This window comes from Sylvia atricapilla, chromosome 10 (genome assembly GCF_009819655.1).
Source record: "Sylvia atricapilla isolate bSylAtr1 chromosome 10, bSylAtr1.pri, whole genome shotgun sequence".
NCBI classification, from domain to species: Eukaryota; Metazoa; Chordata; class Aves; order Passeriformes; family Sylviidae; genus Sylvia; species Sylvia atricapilla.
The window spans coordinates 19,849,793-19,872,971 of NC_089149.1; the positions used below are offsets into that span (position 1 = coordinate 19,849,793).

The 23,179-nt window shown below is 43.6% G+C and overlaps 1 protein-coding gene across 1 annotated transcript in view; it reads left to right on the plus strand.

Moving 5' to 3' along the window:
* Positions 1–6,457: 6,457 nt before the first annotated feature.
* The window catches only part of PXYLP1 (2-phosphoxylose phosphatase 1), a 48,082-nt gene continuing 31,360 nt past the window's right edge, over positions 6,458–23,179 (plus strand). The window contains exons 1-2 of the mRNA XM_066326244.1: positions 6,458–6,553; positions 20,896–21,030. Coding sequence (XP_066182341.1) covers positions 20,952–21,030 — 79 coding nt within the window. The 5' untranslated portion in view covers positions 6,458–6,553; positions 20,896–20,951. The remainder of the gene's footprint in view (positions 6,554–20,895; positions 21,031–23,179) is intronic.

Sequence of the window (23,179 nt, forward strand, 5' to 3'; positions counted from 1 at the left end):
CTGTGTTTCATGCTAGCGAGTCCATGCTGGAAAAGTTGGGCTATGAAGATTACTGCTGAACCTCAGCAGTAGGAAATGGCACTTGGTTTCTGCTGGGGAGAAATGAGAAATGCACAATATAAGTGTTTTATTAGTGTACTTATAAAGCATATGTCTATTGCATACATTCCTCCCTGAGTGTGGTCCCACATACTTCCTCTTTCAAAACCTTCAACTTAAATTTGTGCTTAGCTTCACCTTAAATTTGTGGTTAACTTCAACCTGACTTTGTGATTGGTGCTGCTTACAGCAATTTCTTCATAAAGAAGTGACAACAAGCTCTTTTCTTCAAAATATATTACTCTGCACACTTAGAAAAAGCACAACTGAAATGTGATGGGCAACATTGCCATGTGGTGATTGCTGTCCCATGAGTGCTAAACTAACTTTGTAGGTAGCTGATTGCACTGCTGTTGGGTGACTTCACTGGTCTTTGCCATTCTGCCATGCACTGGCAATACTTCTGTGGCTCCTGCTGGGATAAAACACAGACCTGCTGGGATCAGAGGCCTGTATTTTAATCCAGTGGTTGATATGCATCCAGCTTCATGGCAGTGAGATGTAGAAAAAACAAGGAGAAAGTAATAGGCCAGACTAACTGTCCAAGACATTTGCTCATTTGGTCCTAATTTATTTTTTAAGTCCTGCAAATAAATAAATGATTTTCCTAATGAATGGGTATTATATCCTCCATGACAGAGTCATGAGCAAACAGCACTCTTCTGTTCACTCTGAAAAATAAATGGGGTTTTCTATGATGTTATCCAGAAGAAAGGGTAATATTGGCATGTAGAGCCAGATAAGGCATATTCTTCTGTATCTTTCTTCACCTAGAAACAATGTAGAATTTGTAATTATTATTTGGGATTTAATCAACCTGTGAAAGAGGAAAATAACAAGGTATGTGGTAATATTCCTAGTATGTGCTTTAATTACTGATTGCCTGATTACTGCTGAAACTGATGAGGCTGAGTGTAATGATATTATCAGGAAGTAAAGCCTGATAGCAAGAGATGAAAACATAACATTTAACATGATCATGATATTCTGCAAAATAGCATCTTTGAAGGTTGGGTTGAGTGACTCCCTGCAGAGATAATTTAAATGCTGTAAAGCCACATATGTAGAAATGCTGATGAATAAGATAATAGACAGCCTCTAAGGAATACAGAGGCTCCTTTAATGCAACAGAAGAGTTACAGAAACCTCTGAGTGACTGTGGCACCATATCCAGATCAACAATTACAACATTATTAAAAGATTCCAAAAGATCCAGTGAGACTTAGAGTCTGCTAATTTAATGGGTAATGATATTTTCATCCTAGCAAGTTACAGGAATGTAGTTCTTAAATATACATGAGTCATCAAGGCACTCAAAGCTATAAAATCAGAGGTAACTTTGTCAGGCATTGGACAGATACACCACATGACACCTGGAATGACACAGGAACATGTACAAAGCAGCTGAAGGAGATGACATCAGACTTTGGGTATGTGGTGGTTAAAAGAGGCATAAATAACTTTTTCAAAAGGGGGTTTCCTTCCAGACCTGGACGTTTCTGTAATATACTTAAAAGCAGCAGGACTGAAACACAAAGCATCTCAGCCAGTTATTAGCAGAATGAAAATAGTGCTTGCTAAGAATGTCACCTTTTACTAGATGGAGAGTGAAGACTCTCTGAAGCATCCAAGCGTGTAGCTGAGAAATCCAGCCCAAATCAAACAACGAAACTGAAAGACTGCTTCAGATCACTGAAACTCCTCTGTTCCTAAAAGAAGAAAAAACCCCCACCCACAGACTTATAGGGTCTGAAACTGTTAGTGAAGAAATAATCCTAGAAGTGAAACAAGCGCATGCAAATATTACTTCATATAAAATACTCTCACACAGTTCAAGGATACAATAGCTTAGAAGTGGCCCGAACCTTTCTTTATGCACAAAAATGGCTGTAAACTCATCTATCAAGCAGTAGATGGGAACTAGCTGGTATTTTGGGTAAAATCTTTCAGCTTACTCCCTGATTCTCATTTCTTGCAGAAGTATTAGCTGTTAGAGTAAATAGAAAAATGAATTATTTTATGCTATGAAATCTAATTGATTTGTGTACTATGTGTGTTAGAATTTGCTTGCAGGACAATCATGAACTAAGCCCTTGCTTCTCCCAGGGATCTCCAATTCAAAGCTGGTAAACAGAAAGATGTGGAGCTATGACTCAGTGACTAGAAATAAAGGAGAAGGAGAAAAAAACCCACCTAATTGTTGGAATATACATAATTCCCAAAACAAAAATAACGACATTATGACCATGAGCTTGAAAATCTAAGTACACAATTAGTTTAGAACTGTCCTCCTCTCTTGATCTGAAAGACAGATGTCTGCCAAGGAAGGCAGAAACCTTCCGTGGAATGGAAAATATGATCCCCTTGCCCCCGAATTGTTATAATTTTGAAATCAAGGGGCTTTCAGGCAAAGATATGGGAAAAGAAATAACAGTTTATTACTAGTATGCGTACGTATGACAAGGCAAACAAACAACGACAAGAAGAGAAACCCAATGAACAGTCTCTTCCCGCTCTTTAAACACTTTCCCCGTCGGTGCAGTTCCGGGCACAGCCACCAGGGGCGCTGCTGGCTCCCGGCCGGGCAGGGCGCTGCCGTGACTCCTCCGCGCCGGCAGGGGGCGCTGTGGCGCGGCTCGGGCCCACACGGACAATGGCGGCTGCCGCTGGCTGGAAGGAGAAGGCCTTTTCTCTATGGGTCCGCAGTGGCAGCCGGGTGCAGGGCCCCTCTGGATAGCAGAGAGGCTGCAGCTGGGAGCTCAGAGTAGCAAGCTGGGAAGGCAGGGCTGAGCAAAGTGCTGCAGTGGCAGACGAGATGTATCAGAAACTCCTCAGCTGTAGCTGGAACCGCAGGGCCGGGCAGGGGGCGCAGAGCTGTAGTGCAGCAGAAACTCGATCAGTGGCAAAACCCAGCAGAGCTGGGTAGTGGCAGCCAGGCTCGTCCACAGCAGCTGCTGCACACAGCCGGGGAAATGCGCCCTCTGAGAGGGCCTTGGAATCCTGGCGGTTTCCCCTGAGGCACCCAAACAGATGGCAAGGGTCCTTTTTGGCTGAGGTAGGGTGTTAATCAGGCCCAGTGCAATGGCTGCTCTTACAAACAGGGCTCCACTCACAGTAGAAGAAAGCAGAAGACAGAACCCTGCAGTGATGCTGAATTCGTCCCACAACAGCTGCAGCCTCCTTCCCCTCCAAATGCCCAGAGAGCAAGAGAGATAGGAGCTGCACACAACCCATCTTCACAATCCTATTCTCTCTGCCTCTCAGAAAAAATATCTCAGCTAAGAGAGTAGCCAGCTGCACCCTTCTTAGGGGCAAATTCTTTTTGCTCTCAAATATTGATAGTTATTGCTTCCTAGCAACCTATGGGACAAAATTCCATGAGGGAGAAGAAACAAAAAGAAAGATCCTAACCCCCAACACCTCCCTGTCTGGTGGGGCTGCATTTCACCACAACCTATCATCTCTAACTCAGGTTGTCAGTTTTCCTCTTGGGATTGAGGTCAGCCAGAGGAACACTGCAGTGCTCTGACCATAAGTAACAGTGGATTGTCTGGGCCATGGTTCATTGATGGTAGTGAATGACCATGCACTTCCAGCATCCAGACATTCTCAGGGCTACTGTCTAGTTAATACAACAAAACTTTTGATAGTTTGTAGCTAATTTGCAAATCTTGACGCTATTAAATGTTATTTGCACTATCATTTGATGCATAATGGTATATATATAGCAGAAAGTAGATCAATTTGACCAGAATATCAAGTGAGGTGATATGGTGGGGCTGTGAGTAACTCAGAGTCTGACGCAAGGACAGGAGCTGCAGTTGCTCTGGTCTGTGACTGTTCAGTTCATCTCCTCTAATTTTGTCTTTATAATCCACGTGTATGTGGTTTCAGCAGAGAAATTTTCAGGGTATTAACAACTTTGGAGTACACAGTAAATTGTTTTATAAATGTCATAATGACTATCTCTAAGGAAGTTGATTTCTTTTGTGCGTATAAGCAAGCGTATTTTATTTTCCAAAGCAAAAGCATCCTTTGAAGAAAATTAAACCCTTTTATTCCATGGAGAACAGATTGACAGTTTCTGAATCCTAAATCCTTTTAGAACAGCACTTTGTTCTGGAGGGATGAGGAAATGTGACTGCCCTGGCAAACATTTACCATCATGGCAAATCACTGTTTCCATAGAGAAATAATTGTTCTGTAAAGTATGTCTTCTGCTTTCTGGCTAGGGGAAGGTCAGATTTCTTTGTGCTATGGTTGGGCATTTTGCTATCCTAAGATGCTTTGAAGTGATCTGGTGAACTGCAGTCAGAACTCACTGACCACATCTAGGGGCCCATAGTTTGTCTTCCGCTCCTTTACCAGCCATTCTTTTTCAGACGGTTGACACTGGTTTTATACAAAATAAGAAAATTGTTATGATCAATTAGCTCTAATCTGATATGATGCTGGTAGCAGGGAAGAACAGCTGCGCCTGCATTTGATGTGCAGCAGTTGTTTGCAGGCTGCTGAGCAGCTCTGGGGATGGCTTTTGGAGAGCAGCAGTGGGTAAAGGCTCCATTCTTCTGATCTGCAGCTGAACAACCCCTTCCCACACTGCTCTGCAGTCTGTTGGTTAAAACTAGATTAATTCCTACTTCTTATCCCAAACAGAATAGTTGGAGAACCTCAGCACATTTCCAAGTGAAAGTACAAGTTTAGCCAGGAAACCATGCCCAGACTTTTTCCTGGGTATGTTGACTCTGTGGATGTGCAACATCAAAGAATGAAAATCTGGCTCCGGGGTGCTGTTTGCAGGGCTGTGATCACCGGTCACCGTGACCCGAGAGCAGAGGCCACAGAGGAAAATGTGTCTGCTGGTCTGGCAGAGCCGTGTGACAGCACAATTGGAAGCTGGCAGAAGTATCCAGGGCTGCAAGTGGAACCATGGGAGCAGGAGAACCACAGACATTCTTTGAGGTGCTTCCTTACTTCAACAAAAGAGACTGCTGCCAAGTGTTTAGTGACAGTGAAGTGCTTTTGTACAGAACATCACTCTATGAAAAGCCAGTGTCCATAAAGGAGACAGAGGAGTCCTGCAGCTTTATCCGAAGAAAGGGAGAGAGTGCACCGGGCCACAGGCCCGCGGGCTTGTCTCTCTCGAGGTGGCCGAGGGTGCAGCCTCCTTTTATCCTAAACTCCCGGCTGCACATTGCCCTTTTCCTTTCCCCATCAGCTGAGCTGCTAGGAAGGTACAGCCTTCCCGAACCGCCTTCAGCATATTCCCCCCTTGAACCTGTCATTTTACCCCAAAGCTCAGCCTTGTGCAGACCCTGGTCTGTTTCAGGAGCCAGTCTGGGGCCGGTATGGAACCTGCTTTTGAAGTTGGCAGAGGCATTAAGACCCATTTCAAAGACGTTAACATCCATACCTTCACCCATCGAACTGTTTATGAAGACATGAGCACACATCTTTCCTATCATTTTGATCACCCAGCATTGACATAGGCTCTGGATTCACATGCCAGAGTAGGTGTGTAAAGGGAATTAGGGCATTCTCCAAATCTGCAGAATTGATTTTAGGGTCTGGTTTACGGATACATGAAAAACTGGTGTATTTGAAAGGAGATCAGCTTGCAGGATTGAACAAGCACTCCTGCTAGTGGTGCAGAATTGGCTCTTGTGAGGGGGCAGTCTGGTTAGCTGGGAACTGCTTTGTTTGGAGCAAATGCTGGTGAGTACTCTGCAAGTTATGGAATGAATTTACTTTTATCAGCTGCACGAGAGAATGTACTTGTTATATTTTTGTACTGAAATTTGTGGCGTTTCTTCCAAAGGATCGTGATACCTTCCAGGCGGGTGAGTCAGATACCAAAAGAACGTGCCAGCGGAGTCAGCGGCAGTACCCACCTCGCCCAGCTGCGGGATGTGCCGCATCTCCGGGGAACTGACAGCCATCCACTCCAACGCTGCAAGCTAAAAGCAGCGCGAAGTTGAAAAACAGGGCTGGGGCGTGGGGAACTCGGGCTGGGCGCTCGCTGTTGGCCCCGGAGCCTCTCGCTGCTCTCCGCAGCTGTGGCTGCGAAAGAAGGCGGCTTCAGAGGGCTGACACTTCCCGGCTCCTTGGCGGGCGGGCGGCAGCGGGTGCCCCGTCCCGCATCGGCGGTGGGACCCCCCGGTCCCGTCCCGTCCCGTCCCGTCCCGTCCCGTCCCGTCCCGTCCCGTCCCGTCCCGTCCCGTCCCGGCCCGGCCGCGCCGTGCGGAGCTCGGGCGGTGTGGCCGGCGGCCGGCAGGGGGCGCGGGCAGGCGGCGTGGCCGGGGGGGCGGCGCTGGGGCGGGCCGGGCGCTCGGCGGGCGCGGAGCCGCGGCCGTGGCGTGGCGGCTCCGGCGGCTCCTGCTCCGGCCCCGGGAGGACACGGCGGCAGCGGCTCCGGCTGCGGGCCCGGGAGGAGGCGCCGAGCGCGGCGAGGCAGGTAAGGGGCGGCCGCGGGCGGCGCCGGGCCCCCGCCGGGCAGGTGGGACACCGCCTGGGGCGCGCCGGCGGGGAGCGCTGCGGCCGCTGTCCCGGCACGCCTCTGCCGGCCCCGCGGTGCTCCGCTGCCCCGGTGGCCGCTCGGGGCCGGCGGGCGGTCGCTGCCGCCGCCCGGGGACAGCGGGAGAGCGGCCCGGCTCCCAGAGGGGCGGCGGGAGCGCCGCGGGCGGGGGCTGGGGCGGCGGAGCCTCGGGGCGGGCGGGTCAGCCCGGCGGCCGGACGGGAGCCGCTGCTGCGAGCCGTGTGTTCCTCGGGCTGTGCGAGCCGCCGGGTGTGACCCGGCTCGGGGCAGGGCTGCCAGGGGCGAGTCCCCCTGCGGATCCCCCCGTCCGGAGCCCGGCGGAGGCTGCCCGCCTCGGCTGGCAGCGAGCGGCAGCGGGGCTGGAGCGGGGCTCCGGGCACCGGCACTTGTCACCCGCCGGTGGTGGATACTCAGTGGCCGGAGTGGAGTTAACTTCGTGAATTCACCAGTTTCCTGATGCCTCCTGTCTTTAGCGTGTTCCGTAGCATCCTTTTCATCGCACATAGTTAACCTTGATATTTTGAGGGGCTTGAACAGACTTCTTAGTGTATTTCTGTGCTGTAGGTTCCTGAAAAATAATCCTGAACGTTTTGACGTGCGTGGACTTCTCAGTGGAAGTGTGGTCTGGGATGGACATTGTCTTGGCCTCCGTGCAGAGTGTGGCCCTTAAAAAAACAAAACAAAACTCCGTGAAATTGTGTTTTAAAATGCTGGGAAGTAGGGGCTAAACAATGCATTTGTAAACACTGTAACCTGAATTTCTGGACTGATCACTTTACATAAAGTCTTTGACAGTGGAAATGACAGGGTGAGAACAGCATGTGTAATGACTTAATAAGCCTTTTATTTTGTCTGGCATCATAGCCTCAGATGAGCATCTGAGTACAGATCTTAAATTTTCTCTTCTACAAATTTTACAAAGATATTTTTATGTGGTGAAAAAACCAGTACTGAGTAAGTGGCTCTATCTTTGACTAACTGCAAAAGCTGTCACATATAATAAGTTATTGTGCCGGTATTATAATAGTAATGGGATATTAAACCAGCACATTTTGGCAGTAAGTAGCTGTAATACTTACGCCCTGTTTTGAAGTCTCTAGAAGGAGGATTAGCTCAGATAGAATTTGTAGTGGGAGGATGTGAGTGAGATGAAAAGCAAAAGCTGCTTAATTTTAATCTTCTCAAAAAGGTAACTACAAGTAGTGCACATGGCTAAAACACATATGCTCCTCTCTCTAATGGCTTTTAATTGTAGTATCTTGAATATGTTATGTAAACTCAGTAGTGCTGAAATACTACTTTTTATGGGATTCAATCCATACTGAACAAGTTCCCTGTTCTGGGGCAAAGGAAGCATTGAGGGATAGCAGGGAAGGTCTGGCAACAGCAGACAGTAAAATGGCTTTGGTGTAACTGAGGCTGTGTCTGTACCTGTGTAGAGATGTGCCTCGAGTTAGGCTGCAGGCATTTACTTAAATTGTTTCATTTTCAAGATTGGGAACTTCATTTTCTCTAAGAGCTTTGTCTTCTGAGCTTTTTTTTTTTTTTTTTTTTTTTGTCTAGTTTTAGATGTGGACACCTTGGGTGAAGAAACAGAAAAAGCAATCCTCCATGGTGTGCAAAATCACTGTCTCCCATCTCCCATGCAGTGTGCTTCCTCCAGTGGTTTTACACGGGGGTGTGTATATTTACACACTTACCATAACCTCCTTAGGCAAATGAAACCTGAAGTGTCCTGGGAGGTTTCTTACGTATGTTCTTTTTTTATTTTCACAATCTCATAGGAGACCTTTGAAACTAGACTTAAGTTGAATTGTTTCGGATGCTTTTTCTGATGAAGTTGCAAATATTAAAAAGAAAAAAAAATCTACATATAAAGGCTTTGTATCTTAAGTGTGTCTGCATGTTATTGCCCCAAAAATGATGGTGGATTCATGTGGTTCTTAGTGTGGCTTTTATCTGGATTTATGGTCAGTTCTAGTTGCATATTCTTGTTATCTCACCACAATTTTGTCTTTTGGCCAACAATAGCATGTTGGCAATTAGTGAAGTGGAGAAACCACTGTGAGATATGCGTTGCTCACAAGCATACATCACATGAGCATAGGAATTAAATGTTAAGCCACCCACTAACATATGCTTTATAATTAAGATTTATGGTTTATGATGGGTGCTACAGAGGAGGTGCTGGTACTTTAATTGTTCAAGAGGGTGGGGTCTTCAGGCCTGCCTCTACCAAAAGGGTGAAGGTGCTCTCTCAAGGAGCTTGGGACTGTGCACAAAACACACACAGTTGCACTGGCTGTTAGGAGAATCATTTGTTGAAGGAGCTGTGAGAAGATTAAACAAAATGGGGTTTGTTACAGGGAATACAGGAAAGTTTTGGGAGTTACTGGCAGATAGTTACCAGTAACATGCAGGAAAAGATATTGTGACAGCCCAACTCCCCTGACAGGTGCTGGAGGAGCACACACACAAATGTTGCCAGACAGCAGCCTCAAGGGTGAGAAAAGAGCTGCTTATAGAGAACCTCAGTGGTCCAAAGGCTGGGTAAAGAGTGTAGTTTGAGTCAAAACTGCCCCAGCAGTGCACCACATTCAGGGAGTGTTTGAACATGGCCTTTAATCCTGCCTCTGGGAGAGGGAGGCAGTAAGTGAGCAGTGCATTGACTCACATTCAGAGGGGTGTATTTAAAAAAACTCTGGCTTGGCTGGTAAATTATATACCTTTATTATAGTTCTTAAGAAAGAAAACTTAAATTTTTCAGCAAAAAGGGAAGAAATGTCAAATGCTTGGAAGGAGACTTAAATGTAGATTTCATGCAAGATTTTTACTTGCATGGGTTTGAGTGTCATGGTAATTTTAAAGGCCTTGTATTAAAATATTGCAGTACTGATAAAATACTGTGCTTCAAAATGCATATTTTCTTATTTTCTTTGAAACGCTTTTGAAAATGCTTTCTGTAACAGAGAAGGGAACTGCAGGCCAGTGCATGGCATAAATTACACAGACACAGAATTGGAAACAGTTGGTCATAAAGCTATGTAAAAGATGATGATGACTGAAGGTTTCTGTAGCAGTTTTCCAGGATGATACAAGGAATGCTGTGCAGACTGTGACATGCCTCATATTCTGTTAAAATCAGGCTGCACTCTGGTGAATCCCAAAGTGAGTCCCCTGAAGCAAGCATGTAGCTTTGCACACTGTTGGGGGCAGAAGAATTTGGGGAATTTTATTGTCTAAAATTTGTAGGGGAGGATACACGAGTCTTGACTTAGGTCAGTTGTAGGAGCACGTGAGGTTTGCCCATATGGCTTGTTTTGTGCCATTGGGTTGAGGTTAGACTTCAAAATTCATGTTCTTGTTTGTCTTGAAAATACTAGATGTGCTCTGATTACAGCTGGGTGAGGCATTTTCTTGTTCAGTGAAGAAATATAAGAGTGGGAAGGTGTACTGTGACAAATGGCATTTATGATTCTTTTCAAAAAAACAGATAATGCCTGAATCATCAATGTAATGGTTCATCCTGAGCAGCAGGAAAGAGCATTTTTTTTTGCATTGTGCAAGCTGATAATGGAAACATTTGCCAGGAGGGCTACAAAGGTAGATGGTAAATGTGTGATTAGGCACTAAGTGGTTCTGATGACAGGCAGAGGATTCAGAGCATGATTGACAGGCTGTTATTTCATATTGATTAGAGAAGTAAACTGGATTTTGAAAAGCTAGACAGCTGGCATATTTCTTAAAAGTGACTGATTTTTGGAAGCTGAAATAATTAGGCTTATTTGTTTGTGCCACATGGTAAACACTTCCAGAACGGTTGTCTGGAAATACTAATCAGTGGCTGCTTTTCAGCTGATCTACAGCCACCTAAAACTTTAGCATGAACCAAGAATGAGGTCAGTTTCCCCCCAGAATTGTCACATTCATGGTTTCCCTTGTAAAAATAAAAAAAACAGACACCACAGCTTTGTGTCAGTGTCTGCGATAATAAATGTCACAGTTGTGTAGGGGAAGATGCTGAACTGTGACTTCCTGATGCTGGCAGTGGCTGACTGGGGGCCCTGCAGACAGGTGCCACCTTCTGTGGTTAATCATTGTTTAAAAGGACAAAGTAATGCTGGCACTGGTTCTTGCACTTTGCCGTGTGTGTTTCTCATGCTTTATTCACCTTCCCACAGCATCTGTGGCTGTGATGTCTGTCTGTTGATTGCTCCTTTGTCTGAACACAGCCTTGTTCTCTCTCTGAAGACCTTTGTGGGGAGCTTCTGTGGGCTAATAAAATGTAAAACCAGCAAAGCAACTAAAGCAACAAAACTATAGCCAAAGGGCCTTTCCAAGGAAATAATGGGACGTGATGTTTAATGCCAGCGTGGTTTACCTAAACCTATTTTTATTTTTCCTTTTGAAGCAGCAACTCTCCTGCCTGCACGTGTATGTTCAGCTGTCTCCGTCTGTAAGATGATGTGTTCCTCGTGGTTAGCTTGTGCTGCTGCTGTGAGGATCCAGGGAGAAGCCAGGCGTGCCCTTTTGCCAGCAGCAGGGCAGTTTTCCCAGTGTGCTGCCTGTGTTATTCCCCATTCGGCTCTCCAGCAGCCAGGCAAGTTGGCAGCTGTGCAAAGTGTTGTGGGGAGGAAAGGGCAGCAGAAAATGCTGACTCTGTGTAATCACCATTCTGGGCTTAGATTGCAGGAAGATGACAAAACTGCTGAATGAAGTATGTTTAAACTTTTTTTTTTTTCCCTCTCCAGTATGAGCTGCAGTGGGTAATAGTAGTATGTGTGGAGCAGCACAAGTTTTCCATTTGGAACAGAAGTCTGGATCTGCCCTGTAATTTTGAATCCTTGAGATTTTATGGAAGTGGTTGAATATGGAAGTTTTGAGCGACCTGACATATAATAATAGGATAGAAGTGATCTCATGCAGGGCTATAGGCAGAAGAAAAATCCTTTGGGATGAGGGTCAAAATACAGCTTAAACACAAGGATAGGATAGAGTAGAAACTGGTGGGTAATGCAATCAATGCCATCCCTTCCATCCCTCTTGCACAAACACTTCCCAGGTTGTTGCACTGCCATGTTTCACATCTCTAATTAAGCTAATTTAGTAAAGTGGTGTTTAACTCCGTGGCAAGCTCTCAGTAGTGGCCAAATCACCAGATGTAAAATGGTGCACTTTAGGGTGGGCTGACAGCTGTGGGGGAATGGCTGAGGCAGTTTTCCAGAGAGTGAGGGATGAAGAACCAGGTGAAGATGGGATATGAGACAGGATGGTGAGTGGGCTGAAGAGATGAAATCTCCCCAAATCCATTCAGTTTGGGTACTGTGAGCAAATCAACCTGTGTGAGCCCCTGAGGACTGTGGGTGTGTAACTTCCACGAGTAGAGTATGTATGTGTGAGGTGGGGTATAAACTGACCCAGTATAAGGTCATTTGGGATTAAAAGAAGTACAGATTTGGGAACTCACATCACATTCTCTATCCAAATCTAACCTGAGTGGAGGAGCTGACAAGCAGTGAAAAATACTGTCCTTAATATTATCATTGTCTTGAACATTACATGAGATAAATTCGACTCAGTGTGGGAAAATAAGCATTTTTCTGTGTTTATGAGCTTTCTTCGCTGATCTGTTTATTCAACTTGTCTTCCCTGGTTGATCACAACTAGCTTTGAGTGCATCCCTGCGATGTTTACTTTCAAAGTTAATGCCAGCAGAAGGTATTTGCCTCAGGACACAACCCCTGACACTGGGGCAGAGGGAGGCAGATTCCTGCTCAGAGGAAATGCTTGCACAGGGGAGTGTTATAGCAAGAGATGGAGTTGTTCAGACAATTAAAACTGTAAAAAGTAAAACCTGAACTTAAAAACCAACGCCAAAAATCATTTAACAGTTCAGGCATGCTAACTGCATTGCCTTTGTGTGCTTTTTGGAGCTGTGATGTTATCTGATCAGCCACTGGCTGTGATCTGGGGATGATTAGGGTCTATGCTTATAGTTATGAGCATATGGTATATGGTTTTAAAATTGTAAGTTTAAAATGATTACATTCTGGTGCTGTTTTTTAAGAATTATTTAATTATCTCTATGTTCCAGAATGGTTTTGCTGCCAGTTAATATTCAGTTCTGGCCTGGAGCCATCAAAATCATAAGGTTTCCTTCAAGTTTCGTAATACTGTTAAAGAGGAGTTACTCAGTTTCCTTTAAGGAAGTAAAAGAACTTCCTTTGTTTTTACTTTCTCTGTATGACTTATTATTGCATAGGAAAAGGAGTAGGACTATGGGGACATTCTTGAAGTGGATAACAGAGAGTTTGACTTGTGACAGATTTTCCTGGATATTAAAATTTAGTTCGAGCAGAGTCTCCAAAGTGATGGGTTGGTATTGACTTCAAATTTTTTAAGACTTCTACACAGTAGTGTAGGACATTGATCTTATTTCCAACCAAAAGAGATAATCAAAGCCGGATCAAAACACTTACTGAAAAGTTTGTCTGAACTGAGGAATCTTTTGAGCTAAGGGTTTATGTGGACCAAAAGAAACCAAAATTAAGGACACCTACTCCTGGAAATATTTCATGATCTCATACATTTGCTGTTCAAGTGAATAAACTATGTGAGACCTATAAAGTCATAGTTGGAAAACCAAAGGCCAAAGCATGGAGACTTCCAGCAGTTCATAAAAGGAATATGAAAATAAGAGAGGAGGTTTTAAGCTAGCTAAGGAACTGCAGTGGTCTCTTCAATACTCAAGATTTGGGTATGCCATTAAGTCTGACTTTTTAAAAAGGGGAATGGCATGTGATCCATTGTTAGTTGAACTCTACTGAAAGCTTTGTAGTTTGACAGATTTCATTATATATTGGATTTTACTGGTAGGCTGTAACAGAGCAGTGAAGCTTCTCTGTGGTTTGAGGGAAGCAGTCCATCTGTATCATGTTCTGTCCAAAATGTGGCTTCAGATTGAAACCCTCATCCTTCTTCAGGGACTGTGCTGCACTCTGAGCCTCAGAGCAGTTCATTGTGCCAAACAGACACCTCTGCTAAGGAGTTCAGAGGTTCCTGTGGAGCTTTCCCTGTGTGTTTTCCTTGATGTGGAGCAGAACTCACAGAGGCTCCTGCCTGGGCTCTGTGCCCCCAAAGTGACATGGTACATAGCAGCAGTGACTAAAAGTACGAATCCAAAAGGAGAGAATGTGCTGGCAAGTGGAGATTTTGCTGCTGACCACTGTTTTGTCCTCTGGTCTAAACAGATGTCTAAATCTGTGAGAAAGTAGAACATAAAGAGGTTTGCAGACAGCTTGGAATAAACATTCCATAATTGTTTCTATGTGCAGCCCTGCTTTTTCTCTTTGTTTACTGTCAGAGCTAATTTAGACTTTTGTTAAGTTCCTCCGGGCAGGAGCATGTCATCCCTGTGTCCTGGCTGATGGGAACACTGGATAATATTCTGTGTAAATAGACCAGTGAAGCTGGTAGGAGCAAAAATGCCTTTGCTGTCAGGGTGGTGCCAGAGCCTGGGCATGAAGGCAGCAAGCTGTCTCCTAGCTGAGTCTCTAAAGGGAAAGTGTTCTGGGGGAAAAGGAGACTACATTTATATTGGTTTTATTTCTTTATTTTTAATTAAAGGATGTGCAGGACATAGAAACATTTGAATTGCAACTGTTCTCTCACAAATACTAATAATTTTAGGAATAATAGCATGGGGAAGGAAAAGAGCATTCTATGGTGATGACTTCATCCCCAAAGAATCAGATATTTGTAGTACCTTACATTTTGAAACTATGGTTTTCTTCATCCCTAAATTAGTTAATGTATTTATTTATATTTTTCTTATTAATAGTTCTAGGAACATTGATTATGTAGAAACTGCAGTGCTGATCCCATTTAGTGACTTCATGACAGAAATTACTGTGCTTGGTCATAAAAAGACCCCCCTGTTTTTGTTTTCAAGTGTTTATAAGGGTATTTAAAACTCACAGTTACGCCATTTCTTCCAAAAGTACTTGTTTGAGTTTTCAGAAGCATTTGGTTTTAGAAGTGTTTCCTTGCAAGGTGATTATTGGTCAGAGTACAGGGAGGTAAGCTGACACACCTAAATGGTTTGCTGCACAAGGCTTTTTTAACAGTTTCCATGCTTTTTAATTTTTGTTTTATTTGCTCAGTTATGTTTGTTCAAGATAATGTGGGCATCATTTCATCAGAAAATTGATCTAAGTGTAAGGAAATTCCAGAATCTGAGAGATTTCTGGCTGCAGAATAAGTCAACTTCCAATGCTGTGAAACTCCTAAAGAATAGTTGTAGTGTTCTGAGGTTACACTGCGTTAACTATAACATTAATGTACAAAACGTGAACCTAAGTGTCTCTGCATGATTGTGTTTACTGCCCAGTTTCAGGAGATTCAGAGATTGGTAGGTTCTAAGTTCAATAAAACAAATACATTCTAAAGGACTTAGACTGGCAACATCAAATGCAAACCTAAATTATGCAAACACTTGTTCTGCTCACGTCTCTTAGCATCTGGTATCTGAAAGAAGGCAGCTCCTAATGGGTGACTGAGCAGGACAGAGCTGAAGAGAAGGAAACAGCTGAAGGTGGCTTTTCCAGCATTTCCAGTGTAAAACTTTACGAGAGTCCTGCTCAAACTTGAAAGCTGCTTAGGAGAGAGAGGTGTTTAAAATGTTCATGAGTTCATCTGCTTGTGCACCTTGAGGTTTAAAATTTTGGAGTCAAGGGAACCTTGTGTTTTGAGACCAGTGGATTATCTTTGAGGTGTGTCAATGTTCAGCCTGGCTGAGCCCTTCATCACTTCTCTGTGCTCAGCACTCGTCAGTGTCCTGAATTATTAAATTCAGGGGTAAATCTGCTGCACTGGGAAAGTGAGTGCTGTACAGAGGGGCAGAATTGTTCAGGTAAGATCTGTTTGATCCCTTGTATGAAGTTGGAGCTTATGCTGCTCTCTTGAAAGCTGAGCAGTACTGCAGTAGCTTTTGCACTTTGCAGGACCAGCTGTGCCAGTAGGAGGATTTTAGAACTGGCCAGGTAAGGAAGAAACTTGCAAACAGAAGACAAGAAAAACTTGGATGTGGACATTTTAATGTGCTAAAATATATGAAACTTCCGCATCTTAGCATCCCAGTTTATCTTTTAAAAGCTGATACTTGTTGGTAAAATGTTAAGTAGTTAAAAATGAAAGTATCTTATAAGTTACTATTAGTTTTTGCATGTTAACGTGTAGCCATGTTCTATTGGACAGGCGCTGTTATTGAAACTTACTGTTTCCATGCCTTGCTTGTGCAGTAGTACTTGTTGCCTTTTTTGTCATGGCTTTCTTTATCTTCACTTAGGTGTTGGGGGTTTTTTCTGTATGTGTGGCTTTTTGTTTGTTTTTGTTTCATGAGGCTGCTGACCTATTTGTACTTTCAGTTGAGTTTTGCATGTCCTGTGGTTACTGACTTCCAGCCTAACTCATGGGGTGGGTGGGCTAACGTGAATAACATTACTGAGCAGCTTTAATTTAATATTTTTAATGATGAGTTGCTTTTACTCTTTTTAGAAATGCATTTATTTGCACCAAGTATCTTGACCTATTTTTCTTAAATGCTATTTAAAAAAAAGTATGTGTTTCTTGGTTTTTTTTTTCCACTGGGAAAACGGAGAATAGTGCTGAACAGTATCACAGATGCTGTGTTACTTTGTGATGCTGTGCAAAATGCACCCTCAGTGTTGCAGGGATCATATGGCCAATTTAAATTGCTGCTGCTACAGTGGCTGCAGGGGTTTTGTGAGGGTTTCTCACCGTGACAATTACAAGCATCACTAACTAAGCAGGTCATGCTGACCAGGGAATTGGTTCTGCTGCATGTTCCCATTTCCACTCTGTTCTGGTTCCTGCCATGGATCTTTATAGCACTGGTTGATTTGGCCATGACTAGAAAATCCCAGCCACTAATTTGCATTCCTGCAGGAAAAAAAAGGCAAATTGCTTGAAGTGCCAAAGAAAAGGTTTGGCTTGTGCCATTTGCTGACTCAACTGTTTTCTGTAGTTGCTAATTCAAGAGGATGAACTCACTGTCTGAAGTTGTCTGGGGGCTGGACTTGTGAGTAGATGAAAGATGTGCCTGGTAGGCTGCTGCCCAATGGCTGGGGAGTGATCAGTGGAGCATCATGAGTTAAAGTGAAAGTCAAAGCAGATCTTTTTGTTATAATTGTAGCAGGAACTGTCACCTTCCTTTCAGATGCCTTCAAAACAGGCTTTGTCAAAAAATAAGCCTACAGATGTAGATAAAAAGATAAATAATAAAAGAAATGATAGTTAGATTCTCTTATGCAATGTAGAGATATCAGACTGATGGGTGGGTCCCTGTGTTATTCTGTGACCTTTTCTAAAGCTATCTATGAATGTTACTCCAAATCAACCTTTTGTTGTCTGTTCTCCCTCCTATACTCTATTAGCTTGCTCCAAAATATACTTTCCTCTGTCTTTGGCAGATAGTTATGTACAGACTGAGCACTACCTTCCTTTTGGGGCAAAGTGTCCATTTGTCTTTGCTGGATTTTTCATTGTGACCACTTTTGCTCACTTGCGTTTCAGTAGACAATGTAATTTTGATGCAGCACATCAGATAAATACTGTCATTTTATTGAGGCAGACTTTGAGGAGTCCTATTGATTATTTATGGAGACATGCTGTTTTAATCAAGTAAATTCATTTAAGCTGCCATGGTGAGTCAGTATAATTCTGTGCTTACGCTTCATGCTGGAGAGTAGCTTTGTGTTATAGGTGGATGCTGGTGGTTTAGAGGCTGTAACAGCACCAGTCAGTTGGCACAGGGGTTTGGCAGTGCTGGTTTAGTGCCACATCTCATCACAGTGCTTTGAAAGCATAGATATAAAGTTATTTTCAGGGGCTGACTTAAACAAACGTTTAGCCAGTCAAGAAATGCTGCCAGGGGAGGTTCTGTGCGGTGCCCTGGCTGGCAGTGCCCCTCCAGTGCTGAGCAGAATGTAGGTTAGTGCTGCCAGCTGCTCTGCTCCAGCGTCGTGTCTTGCCTGGGCTCCAGCCTGGCTGCCTCTCTCCCAGCATTTCTAGGTAGTTACTAATTTTTCCTGATTCCCTGGCCTAGCCTTTAACCACAAGGCTGTTTTTACCTTTGTGTGAGCATGCAGTAACACCTTGCACCAGCACTTGTGTGAGATTAGGTAAGTGCTGAGGGTGCACTGAATGCTGTGAGTCATTCTGGCATGTTCTGATGAGTTGAGGTTTTGCATGGTGTTTAAAAGGAAAAGTTACATTCTGTGTATAGGTATGTAGGTAGGTGTGCTGCAAAAGGTGACTGAGAAGTAGCCTTTTATTTACCTGCATTTCAGTGTAGGAGGCTTTATTAATGACTATCCTTATGAATTTCTAAACTGTTTAAGTGTGTCACATTTAGAATTAGTATGACTGAAATGTTTGGAGTTGTATAGGTCATCTTTATCAAATACTGCATTTATATAAACAGAATTAAGGAAGTGTTGAGGTTGAAAAAGGTCATCCCCCAGCATTGCCAAGCCCACCACCAAACCCTGTCCCTAAGCCCCGCATCCACAGGTCTGTTAAATCCCCCCAGGGATGGTGCCTCCACCATTGCTCTGGGCAGCCTGTTCCAATGCTTGACAGCCCTTTCTCTGAAGAAATTTTTCCTAATATCCAATCTAAACCTGCCTGTCTCAGGGATGAGCATCAATCACTGCATTTTAAGCACATGTCAGAAGCTGCTGCTCCTGGCACTGAGTCCCACTTCGGTGTGGTGCTCACTCCCCTCTAGAAGCAGAGTAAGCACTTACTTGGCTGGGGGACACAGAGCCAGGCCCATTCCTGCAGCCCAGCTGGCAGCTGGTGATGGAATTGCCCTTTGGGAGTGTGGAGAGGTTGAGGCTGGGCCAGGACCTGCACTTTGTTTTGGGTGAACAGATAGACCAGCAGTGCCTACATGTCAGGTTAGCAGTGGATGCTCTGCAGTGCTCTTGCTCTGTCTTACTCTGTCCTGACCACCCTAAATGTGTTTTGCTCTGTGGTTTGTTGTTTTGTTTCATTTGCACGTAAGAATAGTTTCGTGGGAAGATAAGGTTGGTTTGCTTTTATTTCTACCTCCTCCAGGCTTCATTTTATCACTTTTTAGCTTACCAATGCTCACATCAGTGAGAGCTCACAATTTCTTACTGTACTGCCTTCACTCCACACGTGCTGGCCAAGCACAGCCGTGCCCTGGGAGCACCTTGTGTGCCAGCCTGGAGGAGCAGAGGCTTCAGGACCCAGTCTCACATACCCTCACCTGATCCTCTGCAGCTTCTTGCCAAGGAAGAGCTGATGGCAAATTGTGTTGACAGGCTTTTAATTAACATCTTCTCAGCAGGAGCTGTTCCTATTCCTCATAAGCCGCAACAGAGCAACTTTTAATTTGTTAGCAAGCCAAAGCGTATTCAAAAGAAAATTTTTTCCACTTCACAATTTCTTGAATGATGCCTTTCACACTCAGTGTTTTAAAGCTTCTGATCTTGCAATTAAGGCTTAAAGCTCATTAAGCTTACTCAGGAAAACATTTTGCTAATATGAAGTGTGTAAGATCTCCTATTTTTCAGTCTTTAATTTTTTTTTGTGGCAGCTTTATTTTATGCAACAACAGTATTAATCTGTGTAGACTGTGCACAAGACCTCTTGTTCCTTAGAGCTTTTTAACAGATTTTACCTTCTCCTCCCTGCTAAATCTATTTTTTGCTTTTTCCTGTGGTTCCTTCTGTTGTCCCATCTGTTTGGTTGAACTGCTTTATTCTCTCCTGGTGTTTGACATACACTAATCCTTTTACCTTCTATCCTTCACAGCTTTGTTAAGTTGCAGTGGTGTAGTTCAGTTTTGCTTCTGCCTGCCTTTCACTAGGATGTTCCAGGATGAGCTATAATTTTTTTGACATTGAGAACTGTTAAAATTATTGTTCCTTCCAACTTTCCCTCTCCGTCTCTTTTTACTTTATTTTTATTACTGCTTGCACATGCCATTTATGGTGCTGTTGGCATTTGGGAAAAATATTGTAATGACTCTGGTTTCTTGCTTCTCATAATCTCCAGATCTTTCCATTTTTCCACAGTTTCCAAAAGCTATAAAGGTAGCTGTCCAAGTAAAATGAGATGCAAAGACCTCAGTCCTGCAAAATGTATGTGTATAATGGATTTCACTTACTGCAGTCGCACAACTCTTTTCAAGACCAGCCCCAGTGGATAAAATAAGTTCAGTGATTCCTGAGGACTTTTCAAATACTAATAAGAAAATTAATCGAGGAGTGGGGGGTAAGGGGACAGTGTTGAAAAAATCAGAATTTTGAGGTTGTGGTTTTATCAGCAGTCAGAGGTTAAAATCTTGCTAAGATAGCTAGTTTTTGGAGTCCAGAAGAGTTTTGGTAAGCAAATATGTATTAATTATATGTGTATGTAAGATGTGTCATTCTCAAAAGCAGAAAAAATAAAAGAAAAATAAAGAGAGGCCTCTTTCTGTGAGGAAATAAGTTCTGGGGCAAAAAGAAATAGGGGAGGGGAAATAAGTTACTTTCTGTCAACAGGTTTGAATGCTCTGTCATAAATAGAACTCAGTTCAAAGGATCTGGGAATCTCAGAAGGTTTCTTTCAAGACTAACCAATTTCCTGCAACACACTGTCAGTGCTAGGAGGAGGCATCTCTTGCACATAAGAGCAGCTGGTTGTTTAAAAAAGAAAAAAAAGGCATGTGGGGGGGGAGCAACTCCCTCTCATCCCTTATATAGGGCAGTTTTCCACAGGAGGATGTACATCTGTGAAAACAGGGCACTTGAGCAAATTCTCCCCTCTTCAGAATATTTTGCAAGTGTGTTTAGATGTTTTCAGGAGAGGGCTTGGGTTTTTTGTGTTTTTATTTTTGCAATGAGTAATGACTGCTGAGGCTTTATTACTTTTTTGTTTACTGTGTTGTGGTATTGACAGCTTTTCTTACTCTTTTTTATCTTTACAATTGTGAATGTGAGCATTAACCCTGTGTTTGCAGGAGCAAGCCTAATTTTATGGAAAATGGAAATCTTTTTTATTTTCCTGCAAGTTTTGTTGTGGAAATACAGTTAATCCTATTGTTAGAGTGAAGGCAACTTCTCTATTTTGTTTTTGCCAATTTGAATTACCTTTTGGGCTTGTCTTTAAAGAATAACTGATGCTTCCACATCTGAAATACACATTTGTCACTGTTTTGTTGTTTGCAGGAACCACAGATATCTGAAGATGAAACCATGAAGAGCAAGCAGAGTGAATAATAATAATGCTTTTCCGAAACCGTTTTCTGTTCTTGCTGGCCTTGGCAGCCCTATTAGCCTTTTTGAGCCTCAGTCTACAGTTCTGTAAGTGTCCTCATGTTTTGTTTTCCACATATAGTGCTCTATAGGTGTGCTTAAAACTGGCCATAATTACATGTTGTTTAAGCATTCTTTCTTTATTGAAACACTTGGGGTTTGTTTTGGGGTTTTTTTGTTTGTAAGGATTTTTGTTTGTTTGCTTGTTTTCCAAAAAAGTAAGAAACATAGTTTTTTGTGTGCCCTATAGGGATCTATCTGTACAATCTAGAGAGTTCAAATCAGGCTATTTAATTAAAAAAAAAATCTGCATTTTGTAGTGCAGTTAAGTAATTGAATGTGATTGAATCCTTCTGTGAAAGTAGACAAACCACAGTGGAGTGAAAACTGCTGCAATTCCTGTTTTACATTGCATCAGACCAGATGGGATTGAGGAATGCTGTGAGAGGTGTGAGTGCTGGAACTTCTCCTGATTTGTACCCTCACATCAGGAAACTTCACACGGTTGGATTGGTTCAGCAGAAGTGGTTGGTTTGTTTAAGAGCAGATAAACTGTGTTATGCTTCAGATGAATTTATCAAAGGTCAGTGCAGAGGGCCCTCACATCCTGATGGCTGAGCAGGAGGTGGTGCCCAGGGCAGGGCAGGGCAGGTATGAGATAATCAGCCCTGTGGCTGATGGTCTCCTGCTGCAGGAGAGAACATTTCCCATGTTTGGTGGCAGTGTGGTCTGCACTAGTGCACAGCAGTGCAGTTGCTGGTAGAAGGCAAGTGAAAGTACACGGCCATGGGATAGGATAATGTTCTTTGTTGTTGTTGTCATCTTTCCCTGTGTTTTAATGGGCACAGTCCTTCTGGGCTGTGCTTTTTCTGTGTAATAAGAAAACAAACCCCCAAACCCCAAAAGATTACGTTAGAATTACAGTGTGTCTTTTGCACATATCACACATGTCTTAAAAAAAGGGAGGGAGAGAAGGTGAAATAAACTTTGTGGTTTTCTGCTATTATTTTTGTGTGCTTGAACTTATCTGCATGTAATAAAGCGACCTGTGGCTCTGAATTGCTTAGTCAGCCTCCTCTGGGCACAAGCCAGGGGCCCTGATTGCAGCTTATTTTGCCCTTTTGCCTCATTATGGCTGTGCCCTTGGTGTTGTAGGGCTGGTTGTGAATTGTGCATAGGGTGAAGGTCCTGGAGGAGCTGCAGCTGAAACATGAAACTGAATTGTTAACTAAAATGAGTTTTATTTAGAGATGAGGAGGTAGGCATTTAGGAGAGTGAATCACATTTCATCTAGAGATAAAATTATTTTCTACTTAATTAGAACATAACATTTCTGCTAGAGATAAGGATGTTTGAGAAGTGCTTTAAAAAGCACATAAGCTGCAGCAGGTGCCAACTGTGAAGCTCAGTGCCAATACCAACACTGATACAGGAACTTTTACATAATGAGAACTGCAGTACAGTCCACTGGGAACCAAGACATTCAGGTAGCCTGAGACTTTAACTTCTACCAGCTTCAGGATGTAGAGCAGTTAGTCCAGACTTGGAGCAAAGACCATCTCCACAGCAAAAACAAAACTCTCTTGGATCACTTTGTGCTTGTAGGTGAGCTGTGCCAGCTGGGCAGCCTGCAGCTCAACAGCTTCAGAAGAGTTACCAGTGCTATCACTTGTTGCTTTCTTTATCAGGAGCTTTGTCACATCCTCATCAGTGCCTGTTTCTGTCAGGAAATATTGTTTTTTCACATCCTCAGAATGTTTTAACTTTGGGATTGGTGAATGAGGCTGGTTTCAGCATTCTTCAACACCAAAATTTGTATGAACTCCTCTTTCTGCATCCAGTATTTACAACTTATTTGCAAATAGGGTAAAATCTGAGCTATTTTACCCCCACTTAGGCAGAGCATCCTGCTACAGGCCTCAGTATCTGTCCTGCCCATGACAAGACAGATACTGAGGTCTGGAGAATTCCCCAGGGGAGCTGGTGCAGGGTCTGCAGCACAAGTCTGATTAGGAGTGGCTGAAGGAGCTGGGAGTGTTTGGCCTGGAGAAAAGGGGGCTCAGGGGGATTTTACCACTCTCTACAATTACCCAAAAGGAGGTTGTACAAGGTGGGGATCAGTCTCTTCTCCCAGGTAACAAGTGATAAGAGGAAATAGTCTCAAGTTGCACCAGGGGAGGTTTATACTGGCTATCAG